Source organism: Montipora capricornis, chromosome 14, assembly GCF_036669925.1.
Source record: "Montipora capricornis isolate CH-2021 chromosome 14, ASM3666992v2, whole genome shotgun sequence".
NCBI classification, from domain to species: Eukaryota; Metazoa; Cnidaria; class Anthozoa; order Scleractinia; family Acroporidae; genus Montipora; species Montipora capricornis.
The window spans coordinates 8532193-8554692 of NC_090896.1; the positions used below are offsets into that span (position 1 = coordinate 8532193).

Consider the following 22500-nt stretch of genomic DNA (forward strand, 5'->3'; position numbering starts at 1 on the left):
GTCCTTCAGTGTGTTCTTTCATTAGTAAAATTATTTTACTCGAGTTGTATAGACCATCGATAATTCAATTAGACAGTGTCAAGGGAATATCGATTAAATCTGCGAAAAGTACTTTCTAGAAAAATATAAAACAAGTGCGTACTTATTTTATCAAAATTTTCTAGAAACAAATAAATGATTTCTAAACGGAGTCTTTGTAGTTAACGCTAAGTTAAAAAGACAAAGAACTCGGTAAACTGAAAAACAAAGACAAAGGGATCGATATTGCATCCGTCTGGCTAATTGTCGCTTTGAGTGAATTAGTCCTTCAAACCAATTTCCGCGGGATTAACAGAAAATTTTGTCTTTCATGAATACCAAACTGAGAGAAGTCTCCAGAAGATTACTGTAGAATAACAAAAAAACGGAAATCTTTTAGTTATCGGTCTTTGTTGATCGAAAAAACACCTTTTGTCTTCGAAACGCGCACGACGTTATCTCGCGTGATCCCGAAATGTTTTCGCGTGCGGCGTGTATTCCGGAGACTGGCACCGAAACAACAAGTACTGTGGTTAAATCGAGTTAAAGGTTAAAACGTTTATCGTGAGCTGTACTGTGGTGCGGATTTACAGCTTGAAAAGCCGTCGAAAAGGATTAAAACTTCCAATATTTCGAGGATCCATGTGGGTAAATCAAACTAGTGAACCGTTTTGGTGAAATCTGACCGTCAAAAGGCGTTTGCTTTTACAACAAACTCAGACGGTACGGCTTGCTCGACAATCGGGCTTTTCTCATACTGAAGCTTTATTTGGGATATCTGCTCTGCCGCTTTTCTATGGTTCTCAAGCCACTAAAGATCATGAATGATGGAGAAATTGTCAAAGAAGGACATCTGAAGAGGCTTAAGGTAAAATAGTTGTAAAATCTGCCACAAAAGGCCGGTTGTATTCTTTCGTTGAATCCGTCGCTAATGTAAATTGCTTCGACAAGTAAGCTTAATATTGCCCTCTAGTAAAGTTAATATTAATATTTTTGCTCACATCTAAACCGCTTCGATCAGCTTTAAGATTATTTACAAATTTTCTGTTTTCCAATCTTATTTTTTTTTCTCTCAAAGAATTTTTCACGCCGTATTGAACTTGTTTAAAATAATTAAGCTTACGTACTAGCATGCCGCTGGTATACATTACTTTTTTTTTTGGTGGCTTTTATTATTCTGAGTGGTAGTTTATTGTTTGTCGTTATTAATTTGCTCTTTTACAGCATCACTTTCGTTAATGGCCGCCCTCTTTGAAGCCTGTCAGAATTTTGATAATGATTGTTTTGTAAAGAGCAACCATTTTATCTATAGCTCTCGATCTTAATAAATGAGCACCCGTGTAGCAAATGCATAAAGCCATTCAAGGGTTATCAGATCTTTGTCGTCAATTTTCTCCTTGACTGCTCAGCTGAAATCTCTTTTAACTCAATCGAGTGTTTTGAAAATACACTTCTTCAGTTTGTTATTAAACCCCTGTGCTTTTTTGTAACATCCAACTGGAAATCAATGCTCTTAATTTCAGACTGTGAAATTACGTACTTGAGCGCTTTAATTTGACTGATTATGTGGAAAATAATTTTTTTTATTGTCCATAAAATTCGCTTTATTGTTTTGTCGAAGTGAGTCGAATATTGATCAGACAGTGCCATAATAAATGCCGTCTCTGACATCAGTGAATGCGGATGTTTCCAATTACCAAAAAGGATACTCAACACAACCTTACATGTAATTTGTACAAGAAAGATTTTTTTTCAAAAATCACAATAAGTAATGCTTTCTTGTTGATTCGTAAGTGATCCATTTCATTTACTCTACTTGAAATTCAAATAGACCTGTCTCCAAAATGACGGCAACAGATTTGAATGAGTTAATTGAAATTGAACTGAATGAAAAACTGATACCAGAAATAGAAAGAGCACATTTACTTCATTCAGTAAACCTGCAAAGTTTCAGAGTATTAGGTGTTATATCAGCCATGATCAGCTGAGAAAATGCAAGCTGAAATTTGACAAATTTACTGACGTTTGTATGATTGGGGATATGGGGTAACTCCCACAATCATACAAACGTCTGTAAATTTTTTTATTTTTCAATTTTAACTTATTTGAATTTTTGGTCACCATTTTGGAGAAGAGTCTATCATGAAGTAAGAAAGCCTGTGACCTTTTCTGTTATAAAGTATGCGGGAAACCGATATCAGCACAAAAGACGTGTGGGGGAAACACAACACATAGTTGTTGAGTGTTTTCCTAGTTCTTGAGTGCTCTATCTACTTTCTAAGTGTTGAATACCACATAATAGATACAGGTGAGCGAGTAGCCTTCTTTATTTTGTTTTGTAATAAAGAATTTCTTAGTGTCCTCACACATTTGGCTAACATTTTTAGAAAACTCTACATGTATTTTCCAAATCCTGTGAGTGAGGCCGGCATCTGTTCAGTGTACTTCCATAAAGCACGCTGTTTTAACCAATCAGAGCGTGCATCAAACTTTAATATAATAGATTCTTGACATCAAAGGGATATTCTTTACGTTACTTTGTTCTTTGCTGGCCATTGAAAAAAATTCAATCAATAAATTTGGAAAATTAAGATTGCATAATCAAGGTGCTCCTTTTTCCTGATGCCTTGAGTCATGTCTTGGATTGGCAATCAACACCGCTTATCTCTGAATAAATAAACCTCTGACAATCTGAGAATAGCATACTAGACAAGACAAGACAAGACAAGACAACTTTATTGCATTTTTGCACATAATACAGTAATAACAGACCTGGCACCTCAGGTAGGGAAAGCTAATCGAGGCGGGCCAGGAAAAATAAAAATACATGTAAATGAAATCTGCTAACCTTTGTTTAAAGGAAAAAGAAACGTATTACAGAAAAGGCAAAAGAAGAACTACTTATTAAGAAGAGAAACTCGTATTCCACTGGTTCATTTAGGCTACATAGCAAATGCGAAGAATCTGGGACAAAACAGGATTGGAAAATAAGGATGTACAGCTATGAAGAGTAAAAGTTAACTTTTGATATGATGGATTCTAAATCTTTATTTATAAGAATCTTCATTTTCCAATGTATTTAACCAAATCATTTTTATTTTCTTTTTAAAAGTAGCTTTAGGGATTCAGCCCTTAACTTAGTTGGTATCTCATTACACAGTTTTGCACCAATTCTTGAAAAGGACTTCCTCTTAATTTCAGTATTAGATTTCTGGATATAGAAATTCTTAGAGGTCGAGGCTCGTGTATTGTAAGAATGGATTTTCGCAGTAGGAACAAACAGGTCCTTCAAATTTGACGGAACAAGGTCATTACTTGCGTCATGCATTGTTTCGGCTAGTAATTTGTCGTACTGATCGAGTACTGAGTACCGAGTACTTTTTCAAATAGACATGTATACAGTATTACACTACACAGGTTACACGTCCTGAGTTGTAAACTACATGTTAGAGCTTCTGAACTTGCAAGTGAGTTTCAACTTATCTTTGAGCAATATACTTTCAAATAAAATGTGCAAAATGTACATGTATTAATTAACATTGTTTATTTCTCTTTTGTCTGCAGACTCTAAAGAAAAGATACTTTGTCCTTCGCTCTTCGCCAAGAAAAGGCAAATCACGACTGGAGTACTATGAAAGCCAAAAGAAATTTCGTCACAAAAATCCACCCAAACGTGTCATATATCTTGACACTTGTTTCAACATAGTAAAGAAAGAAGACACAAAGAAGAGATCTGTGTTTGTTTTATACACACGTGAAGACGCTTTTGGACTCATCGCTAATTCTGAAGATGAGCTTAATTCTTGGATTAAGAGCTTACAGATTGAGCAGAGAAAAGAAGAAATCCTAGCTACATCAGGTAGAAGATTTTTAGATGTAATTATTTTGAATTAACTTGAAATTCTTTCAAAAGTTTATTTCCCATTTAGACCATTTTAGCTTGTATTTGTTTTCCCAGTTCAGACCATGTTATCTTGTCCAGGGAATTTTCCATAATTTGTATTTTCACTAAGCTAATTGCGTACATATGGAAGGATGGAAGGAAGGAACTTTATTCACATTGTAAGTGTCTAGTTGTTCTGGCACTGGAGCACTACTTGGGAACACTGTAAACTGAAATTAACAATTAACACAAATGAAGAATTTAAATGTTGGGTATTGAGGAGAGGGAAAAACAAGGGTACCCAGAGAAAACCTCACTGCACAGGGTAGAGAACCAACAAACTTAACCCACATATGACAGAGTCTGGGAATCGCACCCAGAACACTTTGGTGGGAAGCGAGTGCTCTCACCACTGCATCATCCCTGCACCCCACATGCAGAAGATGACATTTGAAAGAAACTGTTTTCTGTAGTACCGTCACATGTTCTGAAATGGGAAAACAAAACGTACTGTACAAGCCAAAAAGGTCTATTGTCAAGATTAGGGCACTTTCCTTTTGTCAGAACTGGCTGGCCAGACAATTTGGAGGAACACTTGGCGAATGCATGATAATCCCTCTTATTCTTCTGGAGGAGTATATAATTTATCATCCTCGAAGTGTACATTTGTATTAATTTAATTAAAGGCATTGTAGAGTTCCTCCTTCCAAATGCCCGGTCTGGCCTGTCAGTTTTGTCTAATGGAAAGTGTCCTAATATAAAAGTCAATTTTTGATAGCTTTGGGTAAATGGCTCAGTTTGGTTGAGAATCAGAATACTGTGCGGGAAGTCATGGGATCAAATCTCCAACCGCACCAACACTCAGGGTCTTTATTATAAATAACTGAGGAGGAAGTGCTGCCTTAAAGTGACGACATCTGCAAATGATTAGACTCTGTAGTCTTCTCGGATAAATGGCAGGCCCTGTCTCACAAACCTTGAATGTTCATATTACCCTGTGGGATGTACATGTACATGTAAAATAGCTTGAAAGAGCAGGGCATGTCTGTATAGCCAGTACTCTCTGTTGTACACTGAGCGGTACTGAACAGTGGCATAGCCAGGATTTTTTGAAGGGGGGTTCACACATTTTCGCCATCTGCCTAAAAACAGGCTTGCAAAGAGGGGGTCACAGGCACACCAGGACCCCCCTCTAGCTACGCCCTTGCTGAACCTCGGCGATCGCCCTTTGTAATGACTTCGTGTCCTATTATTGGCTCTCCACGGTCTTTGTCCGTATGTATATAAGTGTGCACAATACTGAAATGAAATGAAATGCTTTCAGAAACTGTTTTAAAAGAACCTTGTATGTATGTTACACAGTTGTACACTGTAATTGTATCACATTGTCAGCCTCAGGTGAAAATTTCCCTTGCCTTGATTAGATTGTCAGCTTTTAAATGCCTTTGAAGGAATTAACTAAAAATTAATGATACAATATGTATCAGTGAGGATGATAACAATTATATGTATGATGATGATGCAGGGATCGCGTTAACGCAGAAATCATGCATTTTCACGCAAATAAAATCCAAAAAATGCATCATTGAAATTTTAATGCATCCCAGGATGCAAGGCACTGACTTAAATAACTCACACAACTTGCTTTGATTTGTCAGTATATTCTGCTGTTTGTAAAACTGTTGGAGCGATCTGTGATCATAATTGAAGTTCTAAGAAATGGGGTTTAAAACATCTAAAAAGGTTAAAACTAAATTTTTGACCGCCTTCTGCGGTCTTCTTCAGAGGAATGTACTCTGCAAGTCACTGAATGCAAATATATAGCAAAAGACGTCACTGTTCGTTGCTCCTAAGGGAGGAAACCAGTGATGCGTAAACCTTTGGAAAGGGTGCTCTTTCATTAACAGAGGTCTTGTCCAGGAATGAATGTAACGGCTCTAGAAAAAGCCTTTGTCGGCCGGTCCTATGCATATGCGTCAATATTAATTCCAAGTTGGTTACTCTCTTTTTCTCATAATTTAAAACATACTCTTTTTCTCGCAGAGGGTCACCAAGATTTTGGGACCCCCCAAAAATGCTTGGGACCCCAATTTGGCCGAACATGCGGGTCCCAGGACCCAGATTGAAAAATCCTAGCGCCATCCCTGTGATGATAATAACACTAATAATAACAATAATAATAGTTATAATAATAATAATGATAGTGGTAAATACAATTAACTACTGTACTATGAACAGTATGTGTATAATGATGATTTTTCAAGGTTACTGTAGCACAAGAACTGACTGAGAGGCAAAGCATTTTTTTCTGGATCTCACATTTATCATCTATAGTTACTTTTGTTATTTTCTGTGTACACATATATGCACAGGGATGTAGCTAAGAAAAAACTGAGCAGGTTCATTAGTATCTTTTAACAAGCCCAGCTGGCTCTTTTGGACTGTACGTCTTCGAAATCAGACCAGATCTTTCTACTCTGATGAAATTTCAACTGGCGATAAATACATGTACGCTTTTCATGAGCTAGTGAGACTGTTAGGGACATCCCTGATATCCAGTGAAGAACAATGTTCTGCCTGTCACTAGGATTCCTTGAATACAATGTTATATCAGGGCATCTGACAGGATGCGGCAATGCAGATCTTCATAATTCACTAAAATCCGCATCCTCCACATAATTATGATATTTTCCGCATAAAACTGAAGAAATGCCTGATATTAGTGGTAATTGCAGCTGCTTACCATCATTCTTACAAACATTCTTACAAACATACCGTACATGTAAATGCCAAAGAGATTGACTATTTTGAAACACCTATTTTCCTGGACATTGAGGAAAACATGCCATTTTGTTCCTAAGGTTAAACTTCGTGAGCAGTTTCCATACATTTTTCGGCAATGAGCCTGTACACAAGTTTTGTGATAGGAGCCCGCAATATTATATATATGTGTAAGAAACTACTGAAAATGGTGATTGATCCAGGAAATGGATCACGGTCCAACCACATTACAATTTTGCTCTTTATCACCAAGGTGAAACAAAATTCATGACGAGAAAGGAAATGATTTTTCATCGTTTTACTTACTTTAGGAAAGGTTGCAGCAAAATGCCAACTGCTAACCCTTTTATTTAAACGATAAAAGCTGGTCGCAAATTGGCGACTCCTCCAAGGTATTTTAATTGCAAACTATAAGGGAAAGGTCACAATTTCGAGTCCTGATTTACCATACATGTTACAAGCATGTAAATACCATACTGTACATTGGACGGGCCTAATTATTAATTTATAATTATTTAAATTTCCGCATAATCCGGTGTAATTTCTGCATAATCAACGCATATTTATGCAGAATATATATATGGCCAAAAATTTCCGCATTATCTTTCACTTTTTTCCACATCCTATCAGAAGCCCAGTTATAATTTATATAGTTTGTTTATTTGGACACTATTATTAAAGCTAAGCAGTTCTTTACTTTTTGTTGACTTATAAATTCACACAAAAAAAAAACACAAAATCTACATTCAAACATTTTTCGTATTGCATTTCTTGAAGGCCTTTAACCCATTGACTCCCAGGGGATCCCCATTGACGAGTAAAATCGTCTGGCATTAGACAGAGTAAAATACTAAGTCTGGCCGGTTTCAGCCGGTTTGGACGTCAAAGGGTTAATTGTGTCTTATCTTTCTTTTTGTCTTAGTGTCCACTTGGCCTGTCACAATCAAACCCAGGGGCCTGGGAACAAGTAAGAATTTGGTGGGCCACTACGACTTGCAATTGTCAAATCGTACGTTATCACTGGTCACAAAAGACACCAGAGATTTGGTAATGGAAGTTTTACTTGTCAGCATCAGACGCACTGGTCAGGCAGACTGTTTTTTCTTTATGGAACTTGGTCGAAGTGCAGCAACAGGAGCTGGAGAATTATGGATTCAAGTTGAAGATCAGATAATTGCACAGAACATGCATGAGACTATCTTAAGGTGAGTGCTGTTTTGTGTAATGAAATCAGAACTGCCCTGGGAGCTTTCATGTATTTCATTCTGAGCCTTTTGGAAGCTAGGATACAAAATTATCTTCTGAGTTCAAAGACCTTCGAGATCTCATTTGAAATCTTCAAAGACATACATAAAGGTCTTCTAAAAGCTTTAAAGGCTCTTATGAAGATCTTGCGAGGGATCCTAATGGATACAATTAAGTCATGCATATGCACTGTAGTACGTACTTCACACATACACACACACACACACTCACTATCCTTTGTGACGTCAGTTATCCACTGAACCGCAAGTCTGATGTTGCATGGCCATTTCCCTTCTCCATAAAATGCGGTTGTTTGCGTCCTCTGGGGTTACTTGCAAGTTAAAAGATGTTAGCAAGATTTGCAAAAGTTAAAAACGTCCTGTCTTCATGTGCCAAGTTGCTGACCTTAACCCTTTCACTCCTGTGCCACTTATAGATTTTACTCTGTCTAACGCGAGACGATTTTACTTGTCAATGGGGAACCCCACGTGGGTGAAAGGGTTAACAACAGCTAGATTCACTCAAAAACTATGTCCCCATTAACAACAGGTAGATTCACTCAAAAACTATGTCTCCATTAATAAGCTCATTGCTACATGACATGTGTAAGTGGATTTTGGGTGCCTTTAGACATCCAGGAGCTTTCACTATTTCCGACCAGCATTATAATTGAGACTGCTCTCATAGCTGGGAAATGGAAAATCCTGCTCTATCCAAGCCTGAAGTCATGCAAGAATCCCGTCATTTTTAGACTTAAGACACTTAACTTCTGAATGAGTTTTTATGTCAATAATATAGAATTCTTAATGTTAAATAATTTGTTTTGTATAATGATGAGCTATATTGTGTGTAATTAGTTTAATACATTGTATTTCAGTGTAATTTAATTGTATATAATTGTATGCTTTTTGGGAATAAGTTTTATCTACAGTATATAATAATTTAACTTTCATTGTAATATTTTGTTACTTGATCACTGAAAAGCCCCAGATGCATATGGGGATGTGTTCAATGAATGTATTTATTTTTTTGTCAGTGTGTGAGCAGGTGGTATTCAACAAATCCTGAAATCTGATTGGTTCCGGGAGCAGGGAGAATTAAATTATTCTCATCCGGCCCACTCACGGCGGGCAGAATCCTAGCCTTGGTTGCGTGGGCTAATGACCTTAAATTTCCATTTTTTGACACAGAAGTTACTTTTTATGAGACGAGGTTTGGAAACAGAATTCAAATGAAAATATTTCTCTTTGAAATGTTCAGTGTGTGAGTCGCTTTAATATGACATTTGCTATCAAGCACAGTGCAAGTCAACAATTAAAGAAGTGATTTCAGAGAGGAAGGGATTAAGAGTGGAAAAAAATAAATAAGTTATTTACCAGCTAAGGGTCGGTCCATATAGCGAAAAGCTGGTCTTGAAAAAGCAACCCTCAGGTTAGGGTTAGGGCAATTACATGTAACTATAATAGTGCCCTCAGGCAGCATTTTCAAGACCTCGGTCACAGTTTTTCACTATGCAGACTGACTCTTAGCTGGCAGCTCATGTATGTACGTGTATGTACCCTCAGACCATAAACCATTTTCGAATTCTACAGCTGAACTGGATTTAGCATGAAATTGAGGCTAATGCGGGCAAATCTTTTCAAATGCAGATTAATTTGCCTGCATTAGCCTCCAATTCATGGTAGATCCAGTCCAGCTGTGAGAATTTGAAAATGGTCTATTTCCACTTTGTGTCCTGAATACAAAAATTTAGTTTTATCAATGGAGTTGATAATGTAAAAAAGCTGACGTTTCGGGCGTTAGCCCTTCGTCAGAGCTTTTAGAATCTCTGTGTGGTGGCCAATTTACATTATCAACTCCGTTGATAAAACCAAATTTTTGTATACTTCATGTACTTCCCCACCGACGCACCACAGTTTCTTTAGAAACTACCCCCTTCATTCATTTGTGTCCTGAATAGTTATCCTTCTTGGCTGATGCTAGATGATTTTAACCGAGAATAGTGCACCCTTTGGGGAGGGGAGGGGATATGAGGGGACGGGGGTCCCTACAGACATTGTCCAAAAAAGCAGCTTCATGTACAAAGTCGTGTGATTAGATTCACGCGCCAATTTTGGACATCCAACAAGTGTCTGTTTACAGTTAAGTCTGAGCCTTTGCTACATTGAACATGTACCTACATGTACAGTATTTTCAACTTACAATAAGATCAGGGTAAAGGTTTGTTATAAGTACAGTAAATGAATTAAAATGCAGATGTTCATCCCTAATTGAGAAACAGCATTGAGTGTGAACAATGTTCGAGCCATCAGGGCGCGACGAAAGTGCTGTCCGATAGCCCGGGGCTAGTGGAATGACTTGTCGGGCTAGCACTTTCTTATCGTAGCTTGCCCGACGGGCAAGCACCGTTGGTTCCTCTTTTCTGATGATAAATTGAGCTTTTATACCAAAAAGTGTGTAGCAGAAAGCTCCTGAGAGAAGATGATGACGTTATGAGGCCAAATTAACGTAGCGTGACAACGTTTTGCGCCGCATTTTAGTTGCGTCTGTAAATAACGTCATGACTTTTTCTGCTTATTACATAAGCAACCGAAATATAATTTGCCGACTGACAGCGTGCAGTGCGAGACAATCAGTCTAATTAAATTCCACCCAAGTCACGGTGCAGTGGATTTTCTCGGAAATTTAGGTGCGTTTCGTTGGGAAAATCCAAATCCGGATTCTTGTTTCTATTTTAAAACTGCCAATTCATTGTTATAACAAAAAATTAAGGCCCACTTCGTGTTAGATTAAAAAACAAGAAAAAACTCGCTTGAAGAAAAGCTAGCAGACCTGGTGCCGTTATCATCCGATAAAAAACATGAAAACAAAAACACGCAACTCCAGTAATTTAAAACATGTTTTCTCACTTCTGGAGGAGTTTGTCAGCTTGACAAGCTTTGAAGAGAATGTCAACAGACTTCAGATTACACATGATTACAGTGGTAGTTTAATTGACCGATCGCAACGTTCATGACATTCACCAAAATAACTGTGTTGTGATTTCCGTAAATTTATAATATTTTTGACTGAAAATCGGCGGGTCTAAAAAACAGGTCACATTCCACAGGTCACTCGTTGCAGGTCATTGTTTTACCTTCTTGAAAGTAACCCAAAACCCTCAACCGTCAACGGGGGAACTGCAGATGTAAACATTGAAGGAACGAACCCATTTGAATCCAGAGGTTATTTTTCCTTTACTATTTCGCCCATGTTTGAATAAAATGTTACTCTGAAACAATCATTTGCGATTTATAAAAATTTTCTGGTCTTATAAAGCGAAACAATTTTCATACATGTGCGTTCACTGCGTTGATTATATCCAAATTGCATTCTGTAGATATTCAAATTGACTAGAGGCATTCCCAAACTTTCAGCAAATTTGTTGATGTTGTTCATTGCGAGAACCTCGTTCATGTTAGCAGTACAAACAAGGAACTGAAATATTTCCTATAGCTCACTGTTCAACTGTTTTAGTTAATATATTTTATATTACACTAGGCAAACTATGAACTATGAGGTTGAAGTTAAAACGAAAATCACATTCAAGAATCAATTGAAAATACTACGAAGAATTAGTTTATATCTATGCATGGTATCATTACTTGTATTTTGCATAATTAAATAAATCTGATTATTCTTTATAAACAATTTAATTTCGGGCTAGCTCCTCAGACCTTCGGGCTAGTAACCTCAAGTAACAGCTTGCCCGAAGGGCAACCTCATCTTTTCATTTTCGTCTCACCCTGGCCATGCAAGGCAACATGGCGACCCATGCAAGTCAATATGGGAGTCGCACAGTAAATTGTCATTGAAAGCTAATCGTTTTAAACTGGGTGGTTAGACGTAAAATACTGTTTATCAGCGCTATTTGAAATCAAATCGGTGCATGGACTTAAATGCGAGATTCGCATGGCTCATGGGCTCTCAGTTGGTCGAGACCCCAGCACGCTCGTTTGGGGGACACTTTGGGATGTCACGTGTGTATTCCGAGGCACGCGTAATGTTGCAGTTGGGGAGATTGAGCAATGGGTCACTTTGTGACGCTTATTAAAATCCACTTGCATCTAATTTGGGGCATATTTTAAACTAGTGAGGAAATGGTGTGGCAGAATTTTGAACAGTGTTTATTAGAGCTTTATCTATAGGCCACTTTGTAAAATACCATAATACTCATTGTTTGTGCCCCAAATTTTACATAAGCATTGTTTCCAGTTTCTCTTGGGACTTACAATGGTCCCAAGAGAAAACAATAACTATGCTTATGCAAAATTTGGGGGGCCAAACAAGGAGTATTATGGTATTTTTCAAAGTGGCCTATTGTTAGTTAAGGAAAAGAGACACAATGTTTTTAATAGTCTTTAGGACAGTGCCTACTAATTCAAAGGTAGTTTTGCCCCTGTTTATGATTACGTATGCGGGAAATGAAGATCTTAACAAGTGTTACTGAAATCGAAAAAGAAAATTGGGGGTAACCACGCACTTTTCAAAGATAAAACGCTTTAAAATACAAAGCCATGTATGGTGTTCTTTCTCAAATTGAAGCTTAGTTATCTCTGAAAAATGCCTGGTCACCCCCAATTTTCTCTTTGGATACCAATAGTACTTACTAAGAACTACTTTCTGGGCATAATTTTAAACCGCGCAAAGATATCCCTCTAGTGGTAAGCATCACCGATAGGAAATCCGAGTATTTCGAGATGCGCAGAACGTATGCGCAATAACAAAAGTAGGCATCGTCCTTAAAGGGAACCTGCACTAAAACAAGAAAATAGCTTTAAACCATGCACAGAAGATAATGCTCACAATCAAAATTTGTTGTCACTGGCTTTTTCCAATTAAAGCATTTGGATTGTTACAGATATGCGAGCCAGCGACGCATGCGCAAGAACATGCGAGGCATGCAAGGCATGCAAGGCAGACGTGCAAGGCATGAACGAAAACATGCAAGCCATTGTGCGAGTCAACATGCGAGCCACGAAGTCATTGAAAGCTAACCGTTTTAAAATGGGTGCTTAGACTTAAACTCTGTCTATCAGCGCTATTTGAAAGGGGTGCTTAGACTTACGTGCAAGTTAACAGGCGTCGCTGGCTCGCAGACTGTGCCTCCCCAAGCATTTGCATTCGAAATAAGTGAATTTCAAAATATTTGTTTTGGTTTTCAAATTTTTCGGGCACCGCCATCTTGAATAATTGTGAGGTGTCACTGTTGCCGGGCAAAAGTTCGTTGTGTGAAATCAATAAGGACAACCATTACACATGACATTTAGTGATTCTACAATTGTTTTTTTTTTTTTTTTTTTTACTTTAATGCAAACACTTTTTTTGGAAGAAAATATTGTTGTTTTTTTTAGATGGTTTTCACTCACGTGACTTGGCGGCCATATTGGTGTACAAAACAATACAAAATGTATGCATAGAATATGCATAAAAATAGAGTTTGGTTCCCAAAGGAGAGAACGTCTATTGTTCTTGTACACCAACTTGGCCGCTGTGACGTCACGTGAAAACGATCTATTGTTGAGCAAATTTGATTTGCAAACAATTTTTTTTCGGTCTAAAATCATTTACAGTATTAGGCAGATTGGAGGTTCCCTTTAAAGCTTGTTCTGTGGGTTGAATTCACAGCTGTGCCTTGTTTTCATTCCTTTGCAGCTCAATGCATAATATTTCCATATCTGGTGATCTTCCAAATGTGCGACGCAGGTGTGCAAGTGAAACAAAAAGGCCAAAGAGTCGGCAACGTCCAGTATCAGCCGTTATCAATCCGATGGGGCGTGGGCGCTGTGGAACAGAGCCTAATTTGTCAGTGATGCCTAATCATTCCTACGCTTCAAGATCAACAAGAGATTTGAGCTCAACTGAAAGCCCTAAGAGTGTTAAGTCGGCGTTGCTGAATCACCTTGTGCCACGCCGAAAATCGAAGGATGGTAAGAGACAAATAATTGTTTGTTGAGCACTTTAATACTTTAAGTTAGATAACTGAAACTTGTTCAAGGGAAATGTGAATGAAATCGCCTGAGCATTTAGTAAGTCGCACAATTGAGACTGAGCAGAAACGGATTGACCTGATATTTGTTAATGCTAAAATAAAATGAATGGCAGCTCTTAAAGTGCAAGAAGAAGAATTAAGGAAATTAGCTGGTTCCAAGGCATTAGTGGAGGCCGTAAGCAAGATATCGAAATTCCCAGTCTGTTTGACCAGAAAGAATCAGCGAACGACCCAAAATCCATGTTCGCTGATTTCGGCCTTCACTGCCAAACTGATCACACATTTCAAGGGCCTCGACGACCGAGATAAAAATCATAAAATGGTGTGAAAATCCCCCGGTATTTGTTAGATCATTGGAATGGCGAAGTAGACCGATGGTTGAGCCAAGGATCCGAAGGGCAAAGTGCGGGCGACTGCTTTAGTTGAAATAGTGCAAATGAAGCACTTTACCCTGGCACTCTTCTCAGCATTTTGCGACTTCATGAAAAGAGAGACAAGAATAGCCTTCAACCCTGTGATAGCCAACAAGCTGGCAAGGGAAGAGGAGATTAAAAGAGAGATAGAAGGAGCGAGCAGGAGCAGCAATAAATTTCAAAGGAGGAAGTGCCTCGTGGCAGAGTCAAGTGCACATGAACAAGGAAAGAAGAGGGAACGAGGAACGAATTTTTGACGTCTTTAAGAGAGCCCACAGACTTGATGTGCGCAAAGAGTTAGCAAAGATCTCACCCCAAGAAAGAATGCAGATTGTTCACACAAGAGGGCTTTGCCATGGATGTTTTGCTTGGGGTCTAAAGACTGCCGAAATAAGAACTGTAGTATCTGCAATGGCCCACACCCTACTCTGCTTCATGACGAGTTGTTCTTAAGGAATAACCAAGGCTCATTTAGCTGAAAGGCCATGTTTAGAGGAGATCAGCAAGCTCTCTCTTTTGATGACAGAACGTTTATTCAGAAGTCCATAGAGAGAATTCACCAAAGAGAAAACAGACATATGAGTTGCCCCTTCCCCTGAAGGATGCAATGATTCAGCCACCCAGCAACAAGGAATTGTCCCTTATGGCATTGTGTCCATAATATGTCATATAATAATATTATCTGTCGTTCTTTTTCAATCACAAGTCCCTTTTTCTCGCACTAAACAAATATATATTTTCGAGCTTCCATCTCTGTGATGCTGTTTGTTGATCACCATCTTGGAATTAATCAGTCACGCTTTAATGAATTTGAACAAAAGCAGAGCATGAAGCTATTCCTTTTTTAGTGCGTCTTCGTGTTTAAAGACAGACCTCTAACCCGGTGCCCTCTGTGTCTGGGCCCTCTGTCAGATAACCATAGAATGCAACCCTTATGGTTGAGGCCGAATCCATAGTCAATAGCCAACCCCTGATATATGACTGATGATCTTGCCTGGAGAGAAAGTCCTGATCCTTTCACACCAAACTATCTCCTGACACAAAAGTCACAAGTTGTTTGGCCATCGGCCATCGGCCATCCCCAAGAATATTAATGGGGGCAGACCTATATTCAAAGATGTGTACAACATCAACCCAATGAATTTTGGCAAAGAGAGGGGAAGAGGTACGTGTACATGTACCAGCAATCCCTCGTGATCCTTCAGAAGTGGCTCAGACCCCATTGTAATCTTCCAGTGGGCAACATCGTCATGTTAGGGGATGACAGTCTTCCAAGGAATTGCTGGAAGCTATCCCGTTTTGAGGAACCCTACCCCGACGATGATGGATTGATCAGAAAGGTTAGGATTGGAGTTTGTGCCGACCGTCTGGACAGCGGTGGCAAGAGGACAAGACCAGTTGTTTATTTTGAGAGACTTACTCCTAGGAGTCAATGGTTCAAAGAGGACTCCTAACCCCCCCCCCCCCCCTTCCATAACCCCCACTCCCCTCCCCCAATTGATGAGTTCAATGTCTAGTAGACAGAGTAAAATCTATTAAGCCTTAATCCCAATAGTCATTAATGTGCTACAGTCAGAAAGAAGAAAGGAAGAAACCAGTAAACTGAAGTGAACAAGGGCCCCATTAACTAACTCTCTTGGAGGGTACTGTGGCAGGTTTCATAAGCTTGCTGTCCTTTGGTACTGTAGTGCAGCTGCTCCTGTTGTTTCTAAAGTCTTTTATTTTTGGTTTGAGTAGCAAGCCAATCACATTGTTCCTGCTACAACTAACCTTTTGGGTGTTGATACTGTTTGCCAAGTGAGGGGTGGAAGGTTCATGGCACTTTGATCTGATCTACATTATTGTACCTTGCCACAATAATTAATTTCTGTTTTTATGCAATTAATATTTATCGTTATTTTATTTGATTAGCTTTGCTGTTGGCTGGTTGACCACACAATTGGATTGCCATTTGCTGTTGTCCCATGATTGGATGCTGAGCGAAAGTGATAAACTGAGCAAAAATTAATACCCTAATGGTAAACATTAAAGTGCCCCTAACCCTTCAACTTGTTATGCTTTTGGTAGATTTTCATATCTTTCAAGAAGTCATTTTTGCAATTTTTTTTTATTTATATTGCATCCTGATTTTCTTACGAGCGCTTGAAGTTGCTGAATTTTTTAATTTTTGCGCACAATAAGCCACGCTGGACAAATTATTGTCTTGAGGGCTCATTAAGAATGAGCCAATGAGAAGCATCTGATATTTGACACTTTTTCATCTGTGATGTAATAAAAGGACATTCCAGCAACTCAAGCTTGCACGATGCCCTTTTCTTACATCACGCTCGATGAATTGACACATTTGGCCAGTGGGGGACTAACGCGAACGATAGGTGAAAAAGTAGTCGCGACTGCCTTCACTTTTAGCGCTCGTAAAAAAGTTAGGATTCAATATTTAAAAAAAAAAAAAAAATTCCGAAAATGACTTCTTGAAAGATTTGAAAATCTACCCCAAAAAAACGTGAATGGTTAGGGGCACTTTAAGTTTGTGCTTGTAAACAGCTCAAACTCTTTAATGCTCTTGTTCACTTTCCAGGTTCTGGCACGAGTAGCTTGGACAGTTCATGTGGAAGCCAAGAGGACAGGAGTTCAGTTTATAGTGACAAGGTGTTGATGAGTCCTCCATCTGCCATCAGTTCTCCCTCTCTACTGCCAACGAGTTCTCAACCAGGTTAGAGATCAAGTGAAGTAGTCGTCTGTACCGTTTGTAATCCCCCCAGTCTGCAGGGGTCCCAGCTACCCCCCCCCCCCCAATTCACAGGGGATTCAATAAAAGCCGATTGTCAGAGGTCTACCGCTGGCATTAGGGCCCCTTTCTAAGTACTAGCAGACTCTCGTATTCCACCATCGTCAGACGCTTATGAAACAAAAATATTAAAACCCCTGAATTCCAGGTTGTAAAGTAATAAATCTGCATGTAGGTTTTGATGGTTCAATCTCCTTACTGGCACCCTTAGATTTTTCTCCAGTATCAGGACAATATGCCTTTTTCAACATATTAAAATTCAGCTTAAAAGAGAGGTTTAGAGGACAAAGACAAAGGAACGTGAATAATATGCAAATATTTTTCAGATTCATTCTAACGTGTTTCTATTGGTTTTGTCCTCACTGCCTCACTATCAAGCTGAATATTTGATATTTCGAAAATGTCCTATTTGCCCCACAGAAAGTTAGCCCCAAATTTCAAGACAATGATAAAAAAAGACACAGCTCAGTACGTTTTGTGGATTGGGTTAACTCTTAGCCATAACATATTGATTTTGCCATTTTATGGCTAATTGTTAACACTTTTGTGGCCACAATTATTCCATTTTTGAAGCACCAAAAACACCGCTAGTGAACTTTGAACTTTATTGAAGTGTCCAAAAAAATCATCTCGGAGCAGAGTAGAGAACTAACAAACTCAACCCACGTGGGAGTGCCAATTCTGGGAATCGAACCCAGGCCACAGTGGTGGCAGGCGAGTGCTCTCACCACTACGCCATCCCTGCTTAGCTTTCTAGTGTCGAAAGGTGTTAGGGGAGACGAGTTGTGAAATCTTGAATGTGGTATCCACAAAGTGACCCTCGCTTTATTCAGGGGAGCATTAGGGTATGTTTTTGTTTTCTGTTGTACTACGTTTTAATTGTCTGTTTTTGTTGTTGTTGTGCTCTATACTTTTGAGGCACATGTAAGAATGTACTTTTGTTCGGTTTCATAGAATATGTGAACGTTGGACCAAATGGGAAGATAGCATCACTGGCAGACAACACAGAAGATTATATGAAGATGCTTTTAAACCAGGTAAGGAATTCTAGAAAAATCTGAAGACCACAAAAAAAAGAAACAGAGAATTAAGCGTTCTTTACATGTATAGGTAAATCTCTGTTTGCATTGGCATAAATTAATCTCAACATCTTAAATTAAGGAAAAATCTAATTTATCATGGCAAACCAAAGTCGCAAAGGATTGAGCCAAGAGAAAATGAGGGGACAGAGAGGGAGGCCCCCGGTCCAGCCCTTGGGATATGTCATGTCCACGAAAGTTATTTTTAAACGAGCGTCTAAAAATAACTCTCGTGGACATAACATATCCCGGCCAACGCCCTGAGCCTCCCTCTCTGTCCCCTCATTTTCTCTTGATTGAGCATTTTGCATTCATGAAGCTAATGGAAAGAATACCAGTCACCCTTCTTCCCTTTCTTCTCCGGTCACATAAAAGTAATCTGTAAACTTCACTTACGTATAAGGACCTTCGTGATCATCATCGGTTGACTTACATCTAAGGTGGTTCAAGCCAGTTTCAAAGCTTTCTATTAACGTTCTTATTAAACGTTTTGCACTACAACGCTGTATTAGCAATGTTATGGTACCATAAGAAACACAAGTTATTGCTGAACAAAGTGCGGTCATTATTGTGACATAGTGAGTTACCTTGGTAACGCGAAAGCCTGGCCAAAAACACCCTATATTTTGGCTTTAGTTTCTAATATTTCAAAAACAACTCGGTGAACCTCATTTTTTTTTTATTGCTGGAAAGTGATCAGAAGACTAAGATGAAACTTTCTGCAAAGTTTAATTCGGAACAGCAGATTCGGAGCCATCTTAAATCTGTGATCGGTGGCTCAGTTGGTTGAGCACGGGGCTGTCACGCGGGAGGTTGTGAGTTCAACTCAGGCCGGACCAACGCTGAGGGCCTTTAAATAACTGAGGAGAAAGTGCTGCCTTTGTAATTACATCTGCAAATGGCTAGACTCTCTAGTCTTCTCGGATAAGGACGATAAGCCGGAGGTCCCGTCTCATAACCCTTCAATGTTCATAATCCTGTGGGACGTAAAAGAACCCGCACACTTGTTGCAAAGAGTAGGGCATGTAGTTCCAGGTGTTGTGGTCTGTCTTCTGTGGTGTATCATGGTTGGGAGGGTAAATGCTCGGAGATATTAGCTACACCAAGCTACTCTAAAATCCGAGGGTAAAGAAAGATATATGATATATGATATATGATACATATGTGATCGCTTATAGTGTCGTTGCTTAGGGCCCACATCAACTATACTCAGCAAATTCTTCCATGATAAGTTACTATCAAGTGTTCTGGGGAAACTTCGTAGTTGATGTTAACAATGTCAGTAACTGAAATCATCCCATAGAGTACGCTTTATTCTCCTTTAACAACATCAGTGCTATAGTGATACTTTTGCCACATTTTAAGCTCAAAGATCGTCTGATAAACAGACACCCAATTAACTATGTAACCGGTAATTAAGTCAACCTAGAGTGAGAGCAAGATAGTAAGATAGCTAAACGATTCTTAATATTTGTTTCTAGTCCTTCTACTCATTTCATGATTACTTTTTTGTAGCGACGAACCAGTGATTCTTACATGGACATGCAACCTCCCAAGCTCCAAGCCATGCAAGGACTCGGAACAAAAACGACGCAGACTACCCCCCAGGAAGGGGACCCGGATATGATATCATTAAGACAAGAGGCTGAGAAACAGCACAGGAATTTTGAAAGTTCAGGCGTGCGCAGTGAATGTGTTAAACCCAAAAGGTCACCGTCGCCTAGGCAACGACGGACAAATGAGAGCGCTTTGCCGAATAAACTCGACATTCGCGAGTTTGTCTCCCTTAAGAAATCTCCGGAGGTAGCTCGCCGGAATCCAAATCAAGATTATACTGACATGAAGCCAAAGGACATACCGAGCTTGTATGTAAATTTTGTGCCGGCGTCAAATTTGAAGGAGTTCTCTCCGAGCACTGATTCCCAAGACCAACCACTTTACGTGAATGTTATCGCTGGCCGGAAGAAGATTCTGAAAGAAGGCGATCAACTTGATCCTCACAGCCCGCAAAACGGCGTTGATGGCAGGGTCGAGTCATCTTCATACGAAGACATGCATAGATATGTCAATATTAGCTCTGTCCAATTTCAAGACAAAAATACTTCGGTCAAAGGTTTTAGGAAGCATAGTTTGGAATCTGCGCTTTCAGAGCAAGGTCCTGAGTATGTGAACATTGATTTCAGCGGTATCACAAAGAGCAAAAGCACAGTAGACATGCCAGAATACATTAATTTTATTCCGGGAAGAATTGTTGAAAGAAGCGGGAATAATAACAGTTGTGAAACAGCCAGTCGATCAGAAGAAAGCACGAAACAAGAGTCGAATAACTATATGTGCCCACCGCCCAGTGAAAGGTGGCAGAAGTCGCCTCGATCTCGTAGGAGAGAGAGCGAACCAGCCAAACTTGAACATTTTAAGTGTATGGCAAATACAACGCTTGCATCAACTCAAGAAGATAAGGGAACTGAAGAACTGCATTACGCTATACTTGACTTAAACAGAGACCGAACTAGCTCTTCAGCATCGCCTTCTCGTCGACGGCCATCTGACATTGATTTGAGCTCGTGCTACCGGACGAATCCTGGGCCGAGATCGGCACCTGTGAAGTGCGCATACGCAGAAGTGGATTTTAGGAAGTCTGATGGCATCCGACAGGCCAGACAAGAGACGAGAGAGCTGATAAATACATCCTAACCATTAAAGGCAATCGATCGTCTAGCGCCTATTGTTGCCATGGTGAGTAAATAGAGAGATTTAGCATTCAAGACTGGAATTTGCGTTTTGCCAAGAATGGAAGAAACTCGTTTGACATTACCTCACTGATTTCTTGTCTGTTAGCTCCAGATATCGAGAAACTTTTCGGGGGAAAAAAGAGAAAAACAAATTAGAATTAGAGAATTTGCATGCTTGTGTGACAAGCAACAGCCTGCCGTTTCCCGTTTGCCGTTTCACGTTTGCCGTTTCCCGTTTGCCGTTTCACGTTTACCGTTTCAAGGAAACACGATGGTAAATCTCTCTAATAAATCGGAAATTGTCCGGGAATTTCAGTGTCGCTTTCACCAGCAATTAAAGATTTGTTTCGAAAAGTATCAGAACTCACAAATTGTATTCCTATTATCTTTTCTGTTTGGATTATGTTGCATATCACACCTTCACCGCTGGTACGGATGTCACATCCCAAAATGTTAAATGTCAGTTCTAAGAACAGGTTAATAGGCCTTTTTTCGATGTATTAAAATTCAGCTTGATAGTGAGGCAGTGAGGACGAAGACAAAGGAAAGTGGATGATATGTAAATATTTTTCACATTTTTTCCAGCATGTTTCTATTGTTTTTGTCCTCACTATCAAGCTGAATATTTGATATTTCGAAAATGGCGTCACGGTATTGTTGAAAAAGACGCAACTCGATAGGCCTTTTAAATATAGATAGATCCTCATATACCGTGGCCGTTTGATCAGGCCAGTGGCGGGGACGATATTTTTTTTCTGTAGGCCAACGACAATAGGGACCGATGCTGTTAACACTTGGCGAGAACGTGATTAGGTATTGAAGTATGATTAGTTCGCATGTTTAACTATTTTCTCGTTTTTTTCAGTCGGTTCCACTTCTACAAAGTTATTTTGTGAATGTTTGTACAAATGCATTTTTCATAAAGTAGTGATGCTGTGTAATGAAGCCAATTCCAGCCTCGCTTCAACCTAAAGGCCAGGCTACTTAGCAGACAGTTGAGGAATAACCATTGAGGAATAACCTGACCGCAATCACTTGCAAAAACTTTGAAGTGACTCCTGTCTTCTTGATGGAATCCAAGTTCAAATTTTTACCCCGTACAACCGAATACATCGCTAGAAATAGACGGAAACATCAATTAATTTTAAAAATTAGTAAGACTTTAGTTAGTAAATGTGAAATGCTCAACGTCAAAATTCATTTTTTGCATTTTGCAACCATATCTCGCCCTAGAAATTCAATAAAACAATGAAATAAAAATAACCTTGTCGTGTTTCTTTAATGTTTTGGGACCTTAGCAAGGACGGTGTTGATCAAGACTAGAACGAATAAGCGAAAAAACAATGTCACTGCACGCTTTGCACATGTTTTTGATATTAGCAGTAGTAGTAGTAGTAGTAGTAGTAGTAGTAGTAGTAGTAGTAGTAGTAGTAGTAGTAGTAGTAGTAGTAGTAGTAGTAGTAGTAGTAGTAGTAGTAGTAGTAGTAGTAGTAGTAGTAGTAGTAGTAGTAGTAGTAGTAGTAGTAGTAG

At 39.1% G+C, this 22500-nt stretch overlaps 1 protein-coding gene across 1 annotated transcript; it reads left to right on the forward strand.

Annotated features, from left to right (window-relative positions):
- The first annotated feature begins 544 nt into the window (after positions 1-544).
- On the forward strand, positions 545-22230 carry LOC138033155 (insulin receptor substrate 1-like). Its single transcript, XM_068880919.1, has 7 exons — positions 545-886; positions 3583-3877; positions 7605-7887; positions 13622-13896; positions 16950-17084; positions 18114-18196; positions 19754-22230. The coding sequence occupies exons 1-7, from the start codon at positions 815-817 to the stop codon at positions 20930-20932; spliced, it is 2322 nt and encodes a 773-aa protein (XP_068737020.1). The 5' UTR covers positions 545-814; the 3' UTR covers positions 20933-22230.
- The last annotated feature ends 270 nt before the right edge of the window (positions 22231-22500 follow it).